At 41.0% G+C, this 16,645-nt stretch overlaps 1 protein-coding gene across 2 annotated transcripts in view; it reads right to left on the minus strand.

Annotated features, from left to right (window-relative positions):
- CAP2 (cyclase associated actin cytoskeleton regulatory protein 2) overlaps positions 1-16,128 on the minus strand; it is an 81,296-nt gene extending 65,168 nt beyond the window's left edge. For both annotated transcript variants that reach the window (XM_067568352.1, XM_067568351.1), the window contains exons 1-3: positions 15,901-16,128; positions 5,425-5,557; positions 1,846-1,946 (exon numbers count right to left, since the gene is read on the minus strand). In XM_067568352.1, the coding sequence (XP_067424453.1) occupies positions 1,846-1,946; positions 5,425-5,548 (225 nt within the window). In that variant the 5' untranslated portion in view covers positions 5,549-5,557; positions 15,901-16,128. The remainder of the gene's footprint in view (positions 1-1,845; positions 1,947-5,424; positions 5,558-15,900) is intronic.
- Between the last annotated feature and the right edge of the window lie 517 nt (positions 16,129-16,645).

A 16,645-nucleotide genomic window follows, 5' to 3' on the forward strand; every position in this document is an offset into this window, starting at 1 on the left:
GCGCGAGGATATTTTGAACGTGATGTTCTCAGCCACCAAGGTGAGGGTAAAGTACACACCTTGTCTGGGCAAACCCACTGGAGGCTGCATGGTTTCCGTGCTGCGGGGTTTGGGGGGTAGAACAGTAACAGCAGTAGCAACGAATTAGGCAGGGATTAATTCATATGGGGAAAAGCATGGTAACAAACTCCACGGAGATGAGGAAAAATCCCTGATACTCTTTCACCCACAGCTCGGACCAGCTAGCTGAATTTGAGTGATGAGCCTCCCGTATGCACGTGGTTTTATGATGTTACTAGGATAGACAGGATGTTGCAAGCTGTGATCAGATGAATCCATTCTTTGTCCCTCTACCACAGAAAATACAGCATACTCCCAAATATCTGAACAGCATGGGGGACACCAATTTTTATTTGGGTAATTGGGAATTCAGATAATAGAAAGGGCAGGAGCCATTCAGCAGCAAAGTGGTCTCTGCCAGGGCTGGGGGCTCATCCGCCTCTTCCTTGTCACAGTCCAGGCCAGGGGTCCCTGCTCTGCCCCGCTCTCTCCCTACACTGCCACGGCCAGTGACACTTGATCCTTGCAATTGCAAGGTGAGCGGGTTAGGCTGTGGTACTGGTGGTGGGACAGAGCAGAGATCCCCAGCCAGGACTCTATTCTGCCCTGCCAGGACCGCAGCCTTCCCTGCTTCTTGCACCTGCAGGAGTTGGGCGTCAATGGCCCTGCAGCAGCATAGGGAGACCTCTGCAGCCCTGCTGTCACGGCCCTGCTCTTTCACTCCCATGACAGCAGGGCTGCAGAGAGTTCCCTGTGCTGCCAAAGGAGCCATTCAGCAGCCAGGTGACCTCCCCCACATCTGGGGGCTCATCTTCTTCCTCCTCTTTGCAGTCGCCCGGGGGTTCTGTGCTGTTATCCGAACCTCCTCATTATCCGAATCCATTTCTTGTCCCCCAGCATGAGATACCTAACCCTCTGTACCATGTATCTCATGCTGGGGGACCAGGAGGGACTAAGATAATGCGGATGTTCGGATAATAGGGTTCAAGTAAATGGGAGTATACTGTAATTGAATATTAGGAAAGACAGCTTAAAAAAATCCCAAACAAACCCGGATCACAAAATATTACAAACGGAGGGAGGGGTTGGCATATAAAATTACCACTTTCAATGTGAAATGACTTCGCCATTATAAAACTTCCTTGTTGCAAAATTTATTGCAAAAGAAAAAAGATATGGGCACAGATTTAAAAAAATTTGGACAGATTAAAAACAGTTTAATAATTTAAAATAAAATAGGCAAAAGTCCTGAAAAACAAAGCAAGTAGATGAGGATTAAAATTTAAAAACCCCAAAATTTAAGAAGATTTGGAACTGAGTTGTGCAAATTAATACCCTCTGTACCCATTTGATCTTATGGTTGCAGGATCCTCCTTCCTTCATATTGCATTTTACTCACTTGTTGCACTTTGTCTTTAATTAGGCCCCAATCTTGAAAATAATTATGCTCTTGCTGAACTGTAAGCAAGAATGGGATTATTCCTATTCTGTATACTAAAGTGTATGTGTAAGATTATTTTTTTCTGCATTAGATTGGAGTGCATTGGACTGTAGACTCTTCAGGATAGGGACTGAATCATATTTTATGTTCATAAAACCACTAGCACAATGTGGTTCTGTCTGATTGAGACCTCTGGGATATACTACTACTAATAATTAAAGCAACAGCAATGAGAATTCCCTCGCCCTCCACAATCAGTTCTGGTAGAAGAGATTTTGTGTATTTTGAGACAACCACAGTTACACTTTGTGTGTGGGCGGGGGGGGGAATTGGAAAATACTCACATGTGTCTTCACATCACCTTCAAGGATCTTGCTATTCCTGAGAAACTCAGCCACACTCCCATTTAACAGTCTATCAAAGGCTTCTACGTATGGTGCTACACCTTTGGGAGAAAGGCATTTAATTACAACTGGTTCATAAAGTTAGTAATTTATAATATTGTTCTTTGCTACATGAGGGAAAAATACTGTTGAAATGGGAAAAAATTGTTGTAATTTTTGCCAAATTAATGTGTAACCATTATTTCCAGCAACAGCCAAATAGCATTGTTCCCAGCGGAACCTGGCTAGCAGTGTGAAAATAATGTAATCTGTATACGGGATGTGGTCAACTTCTTTTGTGCTAAAATAACAGATGCTAAAATAAACATTCTTCAATACTGCCAAGTCAGAATGGCTAGATAAGTATGATTTAGACCTTTTTATTAACACAGTGCTATTAATATACATAGAACAAGTGTCATCCTCCTAAAAGAATCTGTCCTGAACCACTGCTATGTTTATTCCACTCACCCATTTCTGAAGCTTTATACATTGTTTGGCAGACATTAAAAAACAATATGACTTCAATATGGCAATAGTACAATTCTACGATATGAGGAAACCAGTTCCTTGCCAATTAGTATATTGAAGGACAACATGGGAATCTCCTTGTTTCATTGTATGAGCTTGCAAAACTGCAAATTCCATTAATGTTAAAAGCTCATCCAGTCACTGGAAAAAAACTAACTTTACTAAAGCATTAAATCTCCATGACTATGTGACCTTTAACACATCATGCTGATGAGTACAAGCACCACTTTTCATATAGCGTATACTACACTGTCTCCTGATACCGTGGACTCCATTTAAATCGGACATGGATTGTCTGGACTATTGGAAAACCCAGGCAAGAGTCAGTTTCTTACACGAAACTGGCTTTCTGAATAGCCTTATATGATATCATCTAAGCCAGAGAAAGTAATCTTTTCCTGGATGTTTTCCAGTCCCTTTTTCGCTCCCTGACATGCCCTCATATCCTCTCTATGGCCCTGGTCCAGCACGTGTAAATTTAAGCCACACAAGTGCTTTGCAGAATCAGAGTCAAAATTCTCTCCTGTCTCTCTCCCTGAGCTTCCCCTCTACTTGGTAAAACTTGAAGTCTGTTCTGAAGGGACACCAGGCTTTGCCCAATGCTGTCTTAACCAGTTGGCACTGCATTAGTGCAGATCCCGGATTAATAACCCTGAAAGCTTTTTTTTTTTTTTTGCAGTAACAGCATTTTGGCTTTTTGCCAGAAAATGCTAGCTTTGACAATGAGGACTTAGAATTGCCTGTGTTGAGTGCATTGTGCTTAAGCTGCCTGATGGGATGTCTACGCTGTCCTATTCTCCTTATGTCACTTACTTTTCTTTCACCTTTAATTCTAAGAAATTTCTGGGCTTTCGTCCATTTGAAATGTTTATGTGAGGTCCCTTGTGGGACCTACTACACAAAGATTTCACAGTGGAGAAGAAAATGTTTTCCAAAGCCCATTTATATTCTTTGTAAAAGTTCGTGCCAGTTTCCAAGACACTCATTTTAAACTTTTTTATTTCGGAGCAGACAGACTCAAACAGCAGCCCATCAACTGCACTAACACAGTAGAAAACCAGAACACAGCTACACCTATTTTTAGGAAGCAAAGCTGCTGATTTATGACACCATAGCCTAGAGTTTGCTGTGGACCTCTCTGTAATTCAGCAACTTGCATGTTTTGCCTGCAAACTTGCCATCATGATCCTCAGGACTAAAATGTCTACTCTTCTCCCCCATGCCATGTATGATAAAAATATTAACCAACAGAGATGGAATACAAAATACATTCAAGCTTAACTAATCACATATATATATTCTGAAGTAAAATAATTTACCATTGCTGAGTATGGAAGAACACATACACTTTTGCATGAGTTCCTGTTTTAAAGGAAATAAAAAGACACTCCCTTCCTATAAGACAGGTGCAATTGTAAAGCCCTAGGATTATACAGGGATACTGAGCTATAATGTGGCTTAAAACATGTCTTTGGGAGGTATGCCCAGAGCCTCCATCTTTGAGGAACACCGTCAAGGCAAGCAGTGTGAATAAACCCAGAAGGGGAATTGCGTGTGTCATGTTACTGAGCCAAATTCATCCCTTGTGAGAAACTTGGTCCATCAGGTTTAGACACAGAGACTATTTGGAATATGAAAACCTGCCCTGAAACATATCACTACAGGCATATAACATATTGCTGTGCTCATGACACCACACAAAATGAGCATTCTTGCTAGAATGGATACCATCTTTCCAAACCCATGAACTGGTTGAGTGAGACATTGCACATGCTGTGGGTTCTATGCACTGTCAGCACAGCCTAGGTTCTGGGCTCCCATCTGGAATAACTGCCTGTGGTAGCCGTGTCATATGGGGAACATCCTGTAGCCCCTGCTCCTCCAGGAAACTTGGAACTGACTGATACAGCCTCCAGAACAAGCAGGGCCCGACCAGCTGATTGCTGATTGGCTTCTTGTGGAACCCTACCAGGATTCTAAAGCTGCCCTTTCCCCAGTGGTGAATCCCCCATCTGATGTAGCTGCCCCCATAGGCACAGAGTGGTGCAAATTTCATGGCTAGATTAAAATAATCAGAACAGGGACCTCAGTAACAATGGCCCCAATTTTGCAGTGAGCTTTCAAGGAATGCAGGGGGTCTTCCCTGCATGGAGTTCATTGCAGGATTGGGGCCTATGTTTTGAAAATACATAGTTCTTAATTGTTACTTATTTTCCCAGCTCCTGTGTGGGTCATATGTTCTTATCTGACTATTCACTCATGCAGTTTTGTTTAACCTGGAAATTTCAAGGACAACCAGTAGTCTAAATTAAGATCTGCACAGTGTGAATAAGTATGGCTTGGCAACATGGTATAGACAAGTGTGGGTAGATTGTGATCCTAGCCTTCCTTCCTCTGTTTCAAACTCCAGGGCTTTGGAGATGCACTTCTGGGGGCAGAAGATGAAAGACAGTATAAAATAAGGCCAATGCTGCAATGGTGGCAGCAATTAGTAAGCAAATGCTTACGCACAAGCTCATCTGTGATTAAGGAGATCAAGCAATTAAATGCAGTATTTCTGCACAGTGAAACTCAGGGAGCTGGAAAATAAATCCAACGTTTGCATTGCTGATTTCTTAAGTAAAATATATGTTCTGACTTTTCACAGAACACTCTTATCTTCTGCTAATTAGTCTCAGCAGTCATCTTCAACTGGTGAGTACTCTGTAACAATATAAACAGTAAAACAGAAAGAGCAATAAAGCTTGAAATATGGACTATATATTTAAGACTAGGGCAAATCTTGAGTTTTCTAGGGCATGTTAATATATTATTATGATTAAGATTAAGGTTGCCTCCTGACACTTTCCAACTGAGCCTACAAAAAGAAAAAATTGTTTTCTGCTAATGTGCAGCTCTCAAGGGACTGGGATTGTTCTCTCTCTTGGAACAAAAAACATGCTCCACTTTCAAGTTGTATATCTGGCATTCCAAAAAAGGGCATGCAGTCCTTGAAAGAGCCACTCATACCTCCATTGACTCCATTTACAGCTCTACACTCCATTCCGATGGATCTGTGTGAATCTGAAAACAATGATTCAAGTCGAATTACAGCTTTTTCAAGCCTCTCCATCAACACCTGTGTCTCCGCCATTCTGAAAAACTAAACCAAAGATGGAAGCAATGTTAGATACTTGAACATAGGCACGGGTTTTACAGCACTATCATTCTTCTGTAGTTTTCAATGATTTAAACTTTCATCAATTTCTAGGATAAGGACAGGTTTACTGATCTCCCTTATAAGAATTACTTAGCTTGCATCATGGCAACATTATAAAAACAATCTCCTCTCTCCGCCCCAGTAAATTTAAGTTATATATAAGGTATGAGTTTCCAAAAGTGGTCCCTATTTTTACAACTCCAAATGACAGGTACAAATGACTATCAGTGCAATTTTGGTTACTTGGACAGCCTGACGGCACCTGCAAATTAGGTACTTAGATGTCCAAGTGACTGAAATATAATTGCAAATAATTGTTGGCATAAGGTTGTGCCTGCAGTCATTTGTACATGCTATTTACAGACACAACATGGAACTCTACTTAAGTCTGGACTGACTGCTGGGTTGTGAATATACACTCTCTCCCTGGATTTCTAGATCCTTCCAATCCTTGTATACACTGTGGTAAGATTCTGTCTTGGTTATTTTTACTAATGATTACACATCTTCAATTAAAGAAACCAAGAAGGTCTCCTATTTACTTCTTTAAGCTCTGACTTTTCATCAGTTAATGTTCCCTTCTAAAAGTACCTGATGTGAACAAATAAAATAAACAGCTAGGTTTCAAAGCATGCTGACTCCCCCTTCATTTACTTAACAGGTTTCATGCACACATGTTCCATTTGAGGTTGTGAACATTTTATCCGACTAAATGACATATGCATGTGTTATTTCCTAATAAACATTATTGCTAAAAGTGTAAATCCCTCAGAGATACCATGCATGTAATACTAGATTCCAACAAACTGCATATTATTAAGCTACACTAGCAACCAGAACAAACACCACTTTGCTACTTACCAGTCCCCTTACTAGGGGGAGAGTGTCTAAAGTACCATTATTAAATCAACTGATATGCAAACAGGGTTTTTATCATTATTATTACTATGTATTTTAAATTTTTTTAAAAAAATGTATCAGGGTATTAGGATCCTGCATAGAGATGCAGAGGTCTTCTGCTGATACACCGTGGCTGTTAGGCCAGATGGATCCTTTTAGCTCAACCCTAGTAGTATAATAAGTTTTGTGCATCACTGAGGAAGAAGAAACTAGAAGCAGAGACAGAAGATTTTCTACAGGAAAAAACCCTAGGAACATCCATTTTCAGGAAAAAGCGCTGGCAAAGGTTTATACTTTGTTCTTATTTACGTTAACAATAAAGGCTAATCCCTGGAAATGGATAAACTTGGACTAGATCCACTGTGTGTATGTACTGTGCTAGGTGCAGGGTAGGCACTCAACCTAACTAAGGTAGAGGTTGTACATTGTTCTTTTTGCAAAATTTAATCTGCATATTCCGTGAGCGAGTTGGCCATAAACATTCCAAAACTTGTTTGTTTGTTTTTAATATACCAGGTATTTTGTCTGAATGGGATTAGACAGATGGCACCAGGAGAGGTTCCAAAATGTACAAGATTTTGTGAAAACATACGACTTTTTTCTTAAAATAAGAATTGATTACCCTTAAAGAAACTACAGACTCTCTTCCCTCCACACACTACACAAATCTCATGTGCTAAGGTCTAAAACTCAAGTTATAAAAAGACTCTAAAGAGAGGTTAGGCTGACTCACCATACTGAAATAAGGATCATCTACAGCCTAAGTCAAGACAACAATCTGATGTAAAAAACACCCCCCCCCCCCCCCCCCCCCCCCCCCCCCCCCCCCCACTGAAGACACAGCCTACCTGAGCCTGGGAACAATGTTTCTGAAAGGTGCTCACTAAGATGTTAACTCAGATGCCAACTAATGATAATTTAAATATCAACACTGTTCATTATTTCACACATGTGTAAGAAAGGAGAGGGAAGATCCTAGCCCTTCATAATTTATTGTGGGTGATATCTCATTTTGGTGGATAGTGGGTAGTGTTAAAGAAGGGTCACCATTATTTCTTTTTTCTCCACGCCCAAAGAGCCTATCACAGCCTATGGGGAAATGGGCAAAGCATATTTTGTAGGCATACTTACAAATACACTTATGACGGTAATTTAGGAAAAAACAAAACTGCAAACTAACTTCTCCTTCATCTCAAATATCTGCCAGCCTATCAGACCAAAAAAACAGCAGCAAAATGGGGCTGCTTCCGCCATCATTCTGGATGGCTGACGGGAGAGACCCATATTGCTTTGTCTCAAGCAGAAATAAGCTGCAATGAGTCCATAAAGGTAAGCAGCCTAGTAGCATAAGAAAATGAAAAGTGAAAAAATATGATGACAATCAGAAGAGCAAATATTCCAGTTTTGAACATAGGAAAGGTAGTGCTCTCTTAAGTGTAGTTTTACTCTGAAAAGTATCAGTAAAAATAGTATCATAGGATTCCATGTTTATTGGGTCTTATTGCTTCCTTACAATATTCACTCAGTTTAAAGGTACAAGGATAGTTTGGTTTTTTTCCTAGCTTCCAGCCCCTTCAAAATCAGCCTGAGATCTGAAAGTCAAGCTGGGTTCCTTCTCAAATATCTTCACCACTAGAGATACTACAGGGCAGATTCTGCCCTCGGTTATTCCTGTGCAACCTCATGGGATGTAATTTGGAAGATGTGTGACTAAACCCCTTGCACTGTTTGGTGAAATCACAATCATGGTCTTCAAATTACAGCAGCCCCAACATTTGCTCTCTCATGTTCTCTGATAAGATGTAACTGAACTACAAAATATACAAACAAACAAGCCTCCACTATTGGAGAAAGGTTGCATCTTTGCCAACAACAAATGTATTACAGGGTTGAGTAGTATGTAGCAATCTATATCAGGAAGGCCTGTTTCATCTGCTAGCTAAGAAAGCTATGCAACATGTACTAAGTTAGGAGAAAAAGCCCAACATGTTCCTGAAAGTCTTTTCAAACTGGAGAAACATCCAATCATATTTTAATTGCCATGAAACATAGCCAAGATAAGTTGGAAATGCAAAGAATAGCTACTCTCCCCTGTAACTGACATGTAACCTCCTTTAAATTGTTACAGGTGTGTTGGCATTGCCTAGTGAGGAACCCAAATCTTTGGTGCTCCTCATACTCAGGCTGTCCATAAGATGAGGCTCCACTGTGCAGTTTATGGTTTTAGGGATTAATTCCCAGCCAAGAGGCACTAGGAGCTAGGAACTAATGAAGTGCAGCTGAACCTATTTAGTTTCATCACCTTGGAGGAGAGCAGGAGGAAGACAAGGAAAAGAACATGGGCAATGAGTTTGCTTCACCATAAAGCATAAGTAGAAGAAGAAGAAAAAATAATGGGGATTTGCCACTTACATGACAGTGAGATAAGACTAGTGTGTTTGCCAGAAGCTAGGGTATGGCATGTTAGAGAACCAGCACTGCTACCTTGTATGGTTAGTACTTTGTTTTTATGTTAGCTCTATGGAAAGAATGTAGTTAGAGACTTGCCAAATTAATGTCAATTTAGATTAAATAAGAATCCCTGCAATAAAATCTCCATAGAGAGAGAGGGTGACTGTACTCAAACCTGAGCCTTTGGTGAGCTTTCTTCTCATTTTGCCCTTGGCCCTGCTGCAGGCTGTTTTAGGACCAGTGCTCCTAAGTGTAGAGGAGCGCTGTCTGGAAAAATGTTCTAAATCTTTTTCATACAATTAAAATAATACTTTTTCATTCTGATGGCATTTTGATTAATTTTTGTCACCATTTTGACTAGCTTTAACTGCCTTGGAAAAAACTAGGCAAAAAATGTGTGTGGGAGGGGTTTTTTTGCGTTAAAATTTGAAATGGAAAAAACCTGCCAGTATTTGAAACTTTTAAGTGGTTCTAATATAGTACAAATTATAAAGGAACTTTCATATCTGTATCTTGATGGATCCAGATGATGGAAACTGTTCTATTAATGAAAATGGGTTCTTTTTAATAAAATATAATCTAGGCATACAGGATGGTATCCACAAGGGCTTTTTCTGTGCACTTCACTCTTCAGGTACAGCGTTAAAATTTAAAAGCATTTTCATCAGAAAAAACCTCTACGGAGAAGGGAAAATCCAGATTATTCCTTGTTTTCTTCTACTTGTCCCCAAGCTTTTTCCTTTGTTTGACTTCATAGAGTTGGTATGCAAACAGGCTCTGCAGTACCAGTCAATCTACTACGTGTTTGATTTTTCTCTCACTTTTCCTCTTTCTTGTGTCTTTTCTAACAGACTAAATCTTTACAAAAATAATTCAACATGACAGTGTGGCATTTTATATTTGACAATATTTTATATTGTGAGTTTTTTTAAAACCCATCCAGCAAAATGGAGACTAACACTAGAAACACATCTTAAGTTTCTTACCACATCCCAATTTAGTCTCATATAATTACAGGTAAGCAATAGCACATGCCAGGATAATTATTCAAGAATCAGTGTATGCATATGCTGTGCGCGCTGAGGTCTTTGAAATATTTTACTGATTCACATTTTTGAATAAAGTATGTGCATATATATACTTAGCATCCTTTGAAATAGCACTTAATTATCTAATTACACACGAATACCAAGTTCTGGTTTAAAAAAAAAAACCAAACAAACCCCCATCCACAGCTGAAAAATTCTTAATGTCGTCACCCCTGATAAAACAAAAGTTCATTATTTAATGATCTACTGTAGCAATCAAGGATTGTCAGTTTGATAGAGTTAAAATAACCAAGGCAACCCATTTCCAAGTATATCCTCCTAATCATTTATGCTACCTTTATGTCACTGTACTCCCAGTTCTCTCTCTTTTGTCCTGTTTTATTTCTCTTTGTGACCAATGAAGTGTAAGATTTTAAATATCTTTCCCCTCAATAGATATACCATGTTCTTAGGCTCTCTTTGCCATATATTAGCATAATGTTTTTCATGTAATCAAACATTCCATAGGGTTTGCAAGCCCTTTAATTACATGCCACAAGTCCAATTACTGTATGCAAGCAAACTGTGCTGCTGAACTTGGAGAATACACTGCATGCAGCCACAGATGTTGGAGCTGGTGAAGTATGGCAATCTCATCTAATAAGACTGTTCAGTAAAATCCTGAACTAAATTAGAGTTCAAACTAAGTTGTGCTTTTAAAACATATTTGTGCTATTTAAAAGGGTATGCTCCCCAATGCAAAGAAGTTGTCAGTGTTTCACTTCTTTGAGCAGAGAGAATAATGGCAAAGAAAAAAAATCATTGCGGGAAAGAAGACAATAGTCTCTAGGCAAAACTTCCAGATTTGTCAACAGTTCAGTTGCTGTTACCACCAGTTAGGGCAAACTGATTGTTTCTCACTAGCTCTCGTGAATGTCCATACTCTGCCAAATCCTGCATTCCTAATTCAATTATTTTATTCAGACAAAACGTGCTGTTCATGTCAATGGTAATCTTTTCTAAATAAAGGAATTCATGTGTTACTCGTCCATTCAAATCTGAGTATATGAGTATTACTCAGGATTTAAGAGAGACTAGGCAGGAATCCTCCTGCCTGCTCAGGAGGTGGGAAGGGAGGGGACATGTAGCTGCTATTAATACTGCACTCTGTAGGCTGGGGCTTCAGAAAGTCTGAATCAACTCCCACTAATGTCAGTGGAAAGACTCCAATTCTCTTCCAAGGGAATCAGATCAAGTTCTAAGTGAGGTGTTTGGGCCTGTGGCATATAAACTGACCCTTCACCTTGCCCATTTCCCATCACACCCAAATCCTCCTTCATGCTACTACAGAGAAAGACACCATGGATTTGTGGAGCACACCTCTATCCTGCCCTTGCTATCCTAGTACCTGAGAATGGGAGAGTTTCTGCAAAAGAAAGTGGAATAACCTCATTTGAATCTGACTTGGATTAGTGAAAATTGGTCCATTTCTATAAGAGAGCTAGCTAGGGCAGACTTTTTAACTAGCACTAGTGAACTGAGAAAGGAGGATGAAAAACAGTTGCTATGTATATACTACATGATCCAGTAAATTTCACAATCAGAAAATGAGGACAGTTCAGCCATATAATAATTATAAAATCCATCATCTATGCACCACATTTAGCCTGAACTTTATAAACAGAACCACTTCATTCAATACGGAAATGCAGCCACTTTCGATACGGAATATAGCATTGGTCTAACAACTCACAGGAGCTTAGAACAAGTGAAGAATACTGCCATATCCTATTGAAACTGCAGAAGAAATGTTGGTTGGTGGAATGTCTGCAATCTGGGTCGGACAAGATGGGTAACATTATTACTCTTGGAAAAAGCACTGTGATCTTTACTGATCGCAGGCCCTTGCTTCATGGCTCATTCCAAAGACAAAGGCTCTTATCACAGTGCTCCAGAACTATTGTGGGGGCACGTGTTCGCTTCTGACACAGAATGAAGAGTGCCACCTACTAAATCACCAGCAACATTTCTTATAGCACCTTGGTTCCTATTTGGAAGTCTTCCCTCTTAATAGTGGCCAAGTTCAACCTTACTCCGTTTATGAGAGCAAACAGGAATATATCCCACAGCGATAGAGTTGTAAGCAATTTATCCCACATCAGAGTTTCAATGTGTGGAATTATGAACTCCAGAAGGACTAAGTTAGTCTTGATTAGGTCTTGTTTAACTTGATAATTTATAAAGTTAACCTTTTCTAACACGACTGCTCAGTTAGACATGAAATCTTTATATGGCTGAATTGTTCTTTTCCCTAAACTACTGATGGTTACACACAGAACGTGCTGAATCATTGTTTGTCTTGCTTCAGAAAAGTAGCACATTAATATGTAGTTATATTGATGGAAAAAATGGACCAAAATGTTAACGCATAGGATTTGAAATCTGGATTTGAATGTATTGCTTTGGAACTATAAATCAGATACTTTAGCCAATTATGTAGTTGGCCACTTATCTACCTTTTAACTAGCCCACAAACCTTATTCACAGGGCCAGTGATTCCCAATGCACAGCAGTACTAGCACTTCAGGCTTTTATACTTAGTACTCTTGGCTGTTCCTGCCAGCGTGAGTCTTGAGATGCTGAAGACCACCAGCCGCCATTGGCTCAGCTCAGCCAGTGACTCACAGGGGTGGTCGCTCTCTTGTATGTGTGCTAACACTCAATGGAACCTGCTCTTACAACTGTGAGATTGCAGTCTTCAGCAGCCCATGTGTGTACATGAACAAGAGAGCAGGTACTGATACATGCAAAGACTCAGAGCCTGAAAAAGCTCTCACTGATATAAACAGGAGTCTGACTGGGTCGTTAGTCTGACAAACTATTACCAGTTTTCCAAATGATTTGGGAGCTCTCAGTGTAGACTAGACAGCTTTGGTTACCATTCCTGGGAATTTATAACTGTTAATTTAGCTATAAAAAGAACTTTCCTTTTGCATCCAAAATGCAAGAGAAACATCTAAAATTAAGAGGAAAGAATTTTCCAAAATTGAATAATGGAGTCAAAGTAAGTCTTTTCCTTAGTTCATTATAAGATCTACTTGCCTGAAAACTTAGTGCAAATCAAGGTTAACTTACTGTTTTGTTTGCCAAATAAATGTGAGAAGTAAAGTAATTTTCCCAATTTTTACCTATAAAAATGTCTATTAAAATTATTTTTGACCTGTGATTTTTGGAGCAATGAGGTCTGTGGAAAACCACAAAGAACATTCCATTAAAATATTTGACATGTCAGCATTTGCATGGACATCAAAGCATTTTACTAAGGTGGGTATATGTCATTATTCCTTAAAAGCTGTAAACTAAAGTATAGAAAAGTTAAGTGACTTGTGTCAAGTCACACTGGGAGTCACTGGTAGAGCCAGGAAGAAAATATGGGTCTCCTGACTTCCAGTCCTCCTGCTTTTTCCACTGGGCCACATTCGTGCTCCAGTGTATGATAATTTAGAGTAACATCCCAGATTCCTCAAATTCAGTCCTGTATAGATGATAATTTTAGTGTTCTTTTGAGGCCACTATCAGGATTTTCAGTTATTGCTCTTGCAAGAGAGATTTGGGTGAGGTATGGTTTGGAATGTGGAAATCTGATATGAACATAGATAAATATTTTTGTTTTTACTTTGATTAATATACGATCTTAGTATACCAAGATCACTCACCCTTAGCTATAGGACTGAAGATATTAAGCATTTTTTTTTCATTGTAGTACATGCCATCATCTATAATGGATGATCTAGCCATGTAATGTGTTAGACCTACTGTAGTAAATAATGCACACTCTTTTTTCATTTTTATTTAATTGAAAAAACATCTTTTATTCATTACACTTGGAGTCGTGCCTGTGCATCTTCTAGATCTGAGCAGCGTTCACTTACTTGAGGGAGAACAGGTTGATGAATCTCAGAAACGGTCTAAGGACCATGTAACTTTTTATTACAGCCAAGATCTAAAATGTCATATTGTCCTACATGCCTTGCTTGCCTACAGAAATTGCACTCTTCATAGTATTACATTGTTTAAAGGCTTCCTGTTCCCCTCCCTCCCGATTCAATTTTGTTTAATAAAATACAGAATCACACAACGTTATGAAATCCTTGTTTTAAATTTCATAGTGTTAAACGAAAACTAAAGGAAAGTTTACTGTTCTGTGAGCTGTAAAAAAAAAGAAAGAAAAAAAAGAAAAACCTGCTACCATATGTTTGGGGCATAAAAATTAGGATGTGAATATATTCACTTTGCTAATATATGAATACCTTGTGCAATAAGAACAGCTTTAAGGAACAGTATTTAACAGCTTGCAATTATGTGGGGGTTTTAACCGCCCCCACTATCTACAATATACTTTTAAAAATACCACTCACTCGCTGAAATATGAATGGTTTGCAGAAAAGGATTTCATAGAACAATGAAGCATGGTACCCACTGAACCCATTGCCACTTTTGTCTTTATATCCTTTTTTTAAAACACATTTTTTTAAAACACATTAGTCCCCTTTAACAACAGTCAATACAATTGTCTCTAGTTCATTATTTTTTCTTTAAATATATTCTATCATTGTATTAGTAGAACACATTTAGATAATGGAACTTGGGCAGTAATTTTTTTAGAAGTTCTTTATTTAAAAAAATAAACTGTGATAAAATTTGAGTCTGATTTGATGTAAATCCTAAGCTGTGTTCCTCTAGTGCAAAGATATGGCTCTCAATTCCCAGGCATTAAAACATATCATCTGTATTTTATAGTCTTTCAGGTGGGCTCATGATGAAGTCTACTCTGCAGAATGAAACTGTGGAGAGTATTTCTTTAAAATGCCCATTTATTTTAAAACACAAGATGTAGGCTTTGAGAGTCTTCTCTTGCTCCTTTTCCCCCAAATACCTTCCTTTGGTTTCGTAGCATCGCTGTATGTAGTCTCTCTGTTACATGTCCTACCTTTAGATGGTATAGCCTAAATTGCTGTTTAACCTTTTGCTTTCCACACAGGTCTACCTGTAGGCTAATCGCTCACCTAAATCTCTGGTCATCTAAAAACATGCTTCTCTGGCTCCAGGCGTTCCATGGCACATTTTGAGCCAAACTACCACCAAGCAGCGCCGGCTGCAGAATACAATTAGACAATCTTCGCCTTGCCCTGCCTGAATCAGCAATGACACCATCAGATCTAAAAGAACCACCCCAGGCCTGCTGATAATCTCTTAGACAGACATGGTGACGGAGGAGGGGGGGCAATCAAACAAACCTTGGCTAGCTATCTCTAAACCCTCAACAGGCCCAATCCAGCAGGGCTGCTCTCACGTGCTGTCACACACCCTCCCTCCTCCTCCTCCTCCTCCTCGGCTGACTAAGAAGTTGAAAAGGAGAAGAGCCAGGTACAGCTATAACAACAATGAAAGCCGCGGTTCCCTGCTTCTCTGCTGCTGGGTGCAGGTGCCCCCCGCCCCAGGGCTCACGAGGGGCTTCTCAGAGGCTGGACTGAGCAGCAAGTGAGCGAGCCAGCCTGCAATGGCCAGCAGCAGCAGGCCACGGCCCCCAAGCAGAGCACGAGGGGGAGCGGAGCGGAGCAGCCGCGCAGCGCTGACCCACATAGAGGAAGCCAAGGCAGCTCTGTCGCTGCGAAGCCCCCGCCCCTTGAGAAGCCCACAAGGGCAGCGCTGCTGAGGGTGGGATCATGGCACAATAACCCCCAAACACACACACACACACACCCGGCCCCACAGGATGTCCTCTGCCGGCAGCAGCCGCCCCCACGTTCACACACACACCGGATCGCCCCCCAGCCCCCCGCCCCAGCCCTCCGGCGGCGGCAGCACCTCCACAGCGGGCTCCGCCCCGGGCTGCTCTGCAGTTACCTGGCTGGAGGAGCCGGCGGCTGCTCTCCTTCTCTCGGAGGGGAGAAATCCGGAGCCGACCTGCGCCTCCCTCCGCGGGAGCCGGTGTCAGTCCGGTGTCAGTCCGGTCCGGTCGGGTCCCCCCCGCCACAGCTAGCCCCGCCCGGCACCGAGAGACACAGACACGCACCGCAGCTTCCGGCTGCGCCAAGTACAGCCAGGTCCAGACAGAGCGAGACCGAGAGAGAGATGGAGAAAGAAAGCAAAGGGGGTGGGGAGACCGGGAAAATGGAGAGAGAGAGAGAGAGAGAGAGAGAGCTGCCTCTCAGCAGCTCCACCAGCAGCCCTGTACAGGAGGAGGAGAGCAAATGGAAATCTTAGCACATCACTAGGGAGCAGGCAGCATGTGAGGAGGCTGGGGAAAAAAAGGGCACCCCCAGACCAAGGGGAAAGGGAGCCAGCAGGCGGGAGGGTGGAGTTTGTAGGTGTGAGAAGGAAGGATCTGGGGTACTACCTTGCCCTTTAGTGAAAACTTGGGTGAGGGGAAAGGAAATCTACTCTAGCTACCCAGGGCAGTGGGGCCTGTTTTTCCGTCACACTTAGGCCTTGTCTACACTAGCGCTTATGCCGGCAAAACTTTTGTCACTCGGATGTGAAAAAAGCCACACACACCCCTTCCCCTGAGCGACATACATTTTGCCCGCATAAGCGCTTGTGTGGAAAGCACTATATCAGTGGGAGGCACTCTCCCACCGACATAGCTACC

This window comes from Emydura macquarii, unplaced genomic scaffold (genome assembly GCF_026122565.2).
Source record: "Emydura macquarii macquarii isolate MOO-44397 ecotype Brisbane River unplaced genomic scaffold, CSIRO-AGI_Emac_v2 contig_2890, whole genome shotgun sequence".
In the NCBI taxonomy this organism is placed as follows: domain Eukaryota; kingdom Metazoa; phylum Chordata; order Testudines; family Chelidae; genus Emydura; species Emydura macquarii.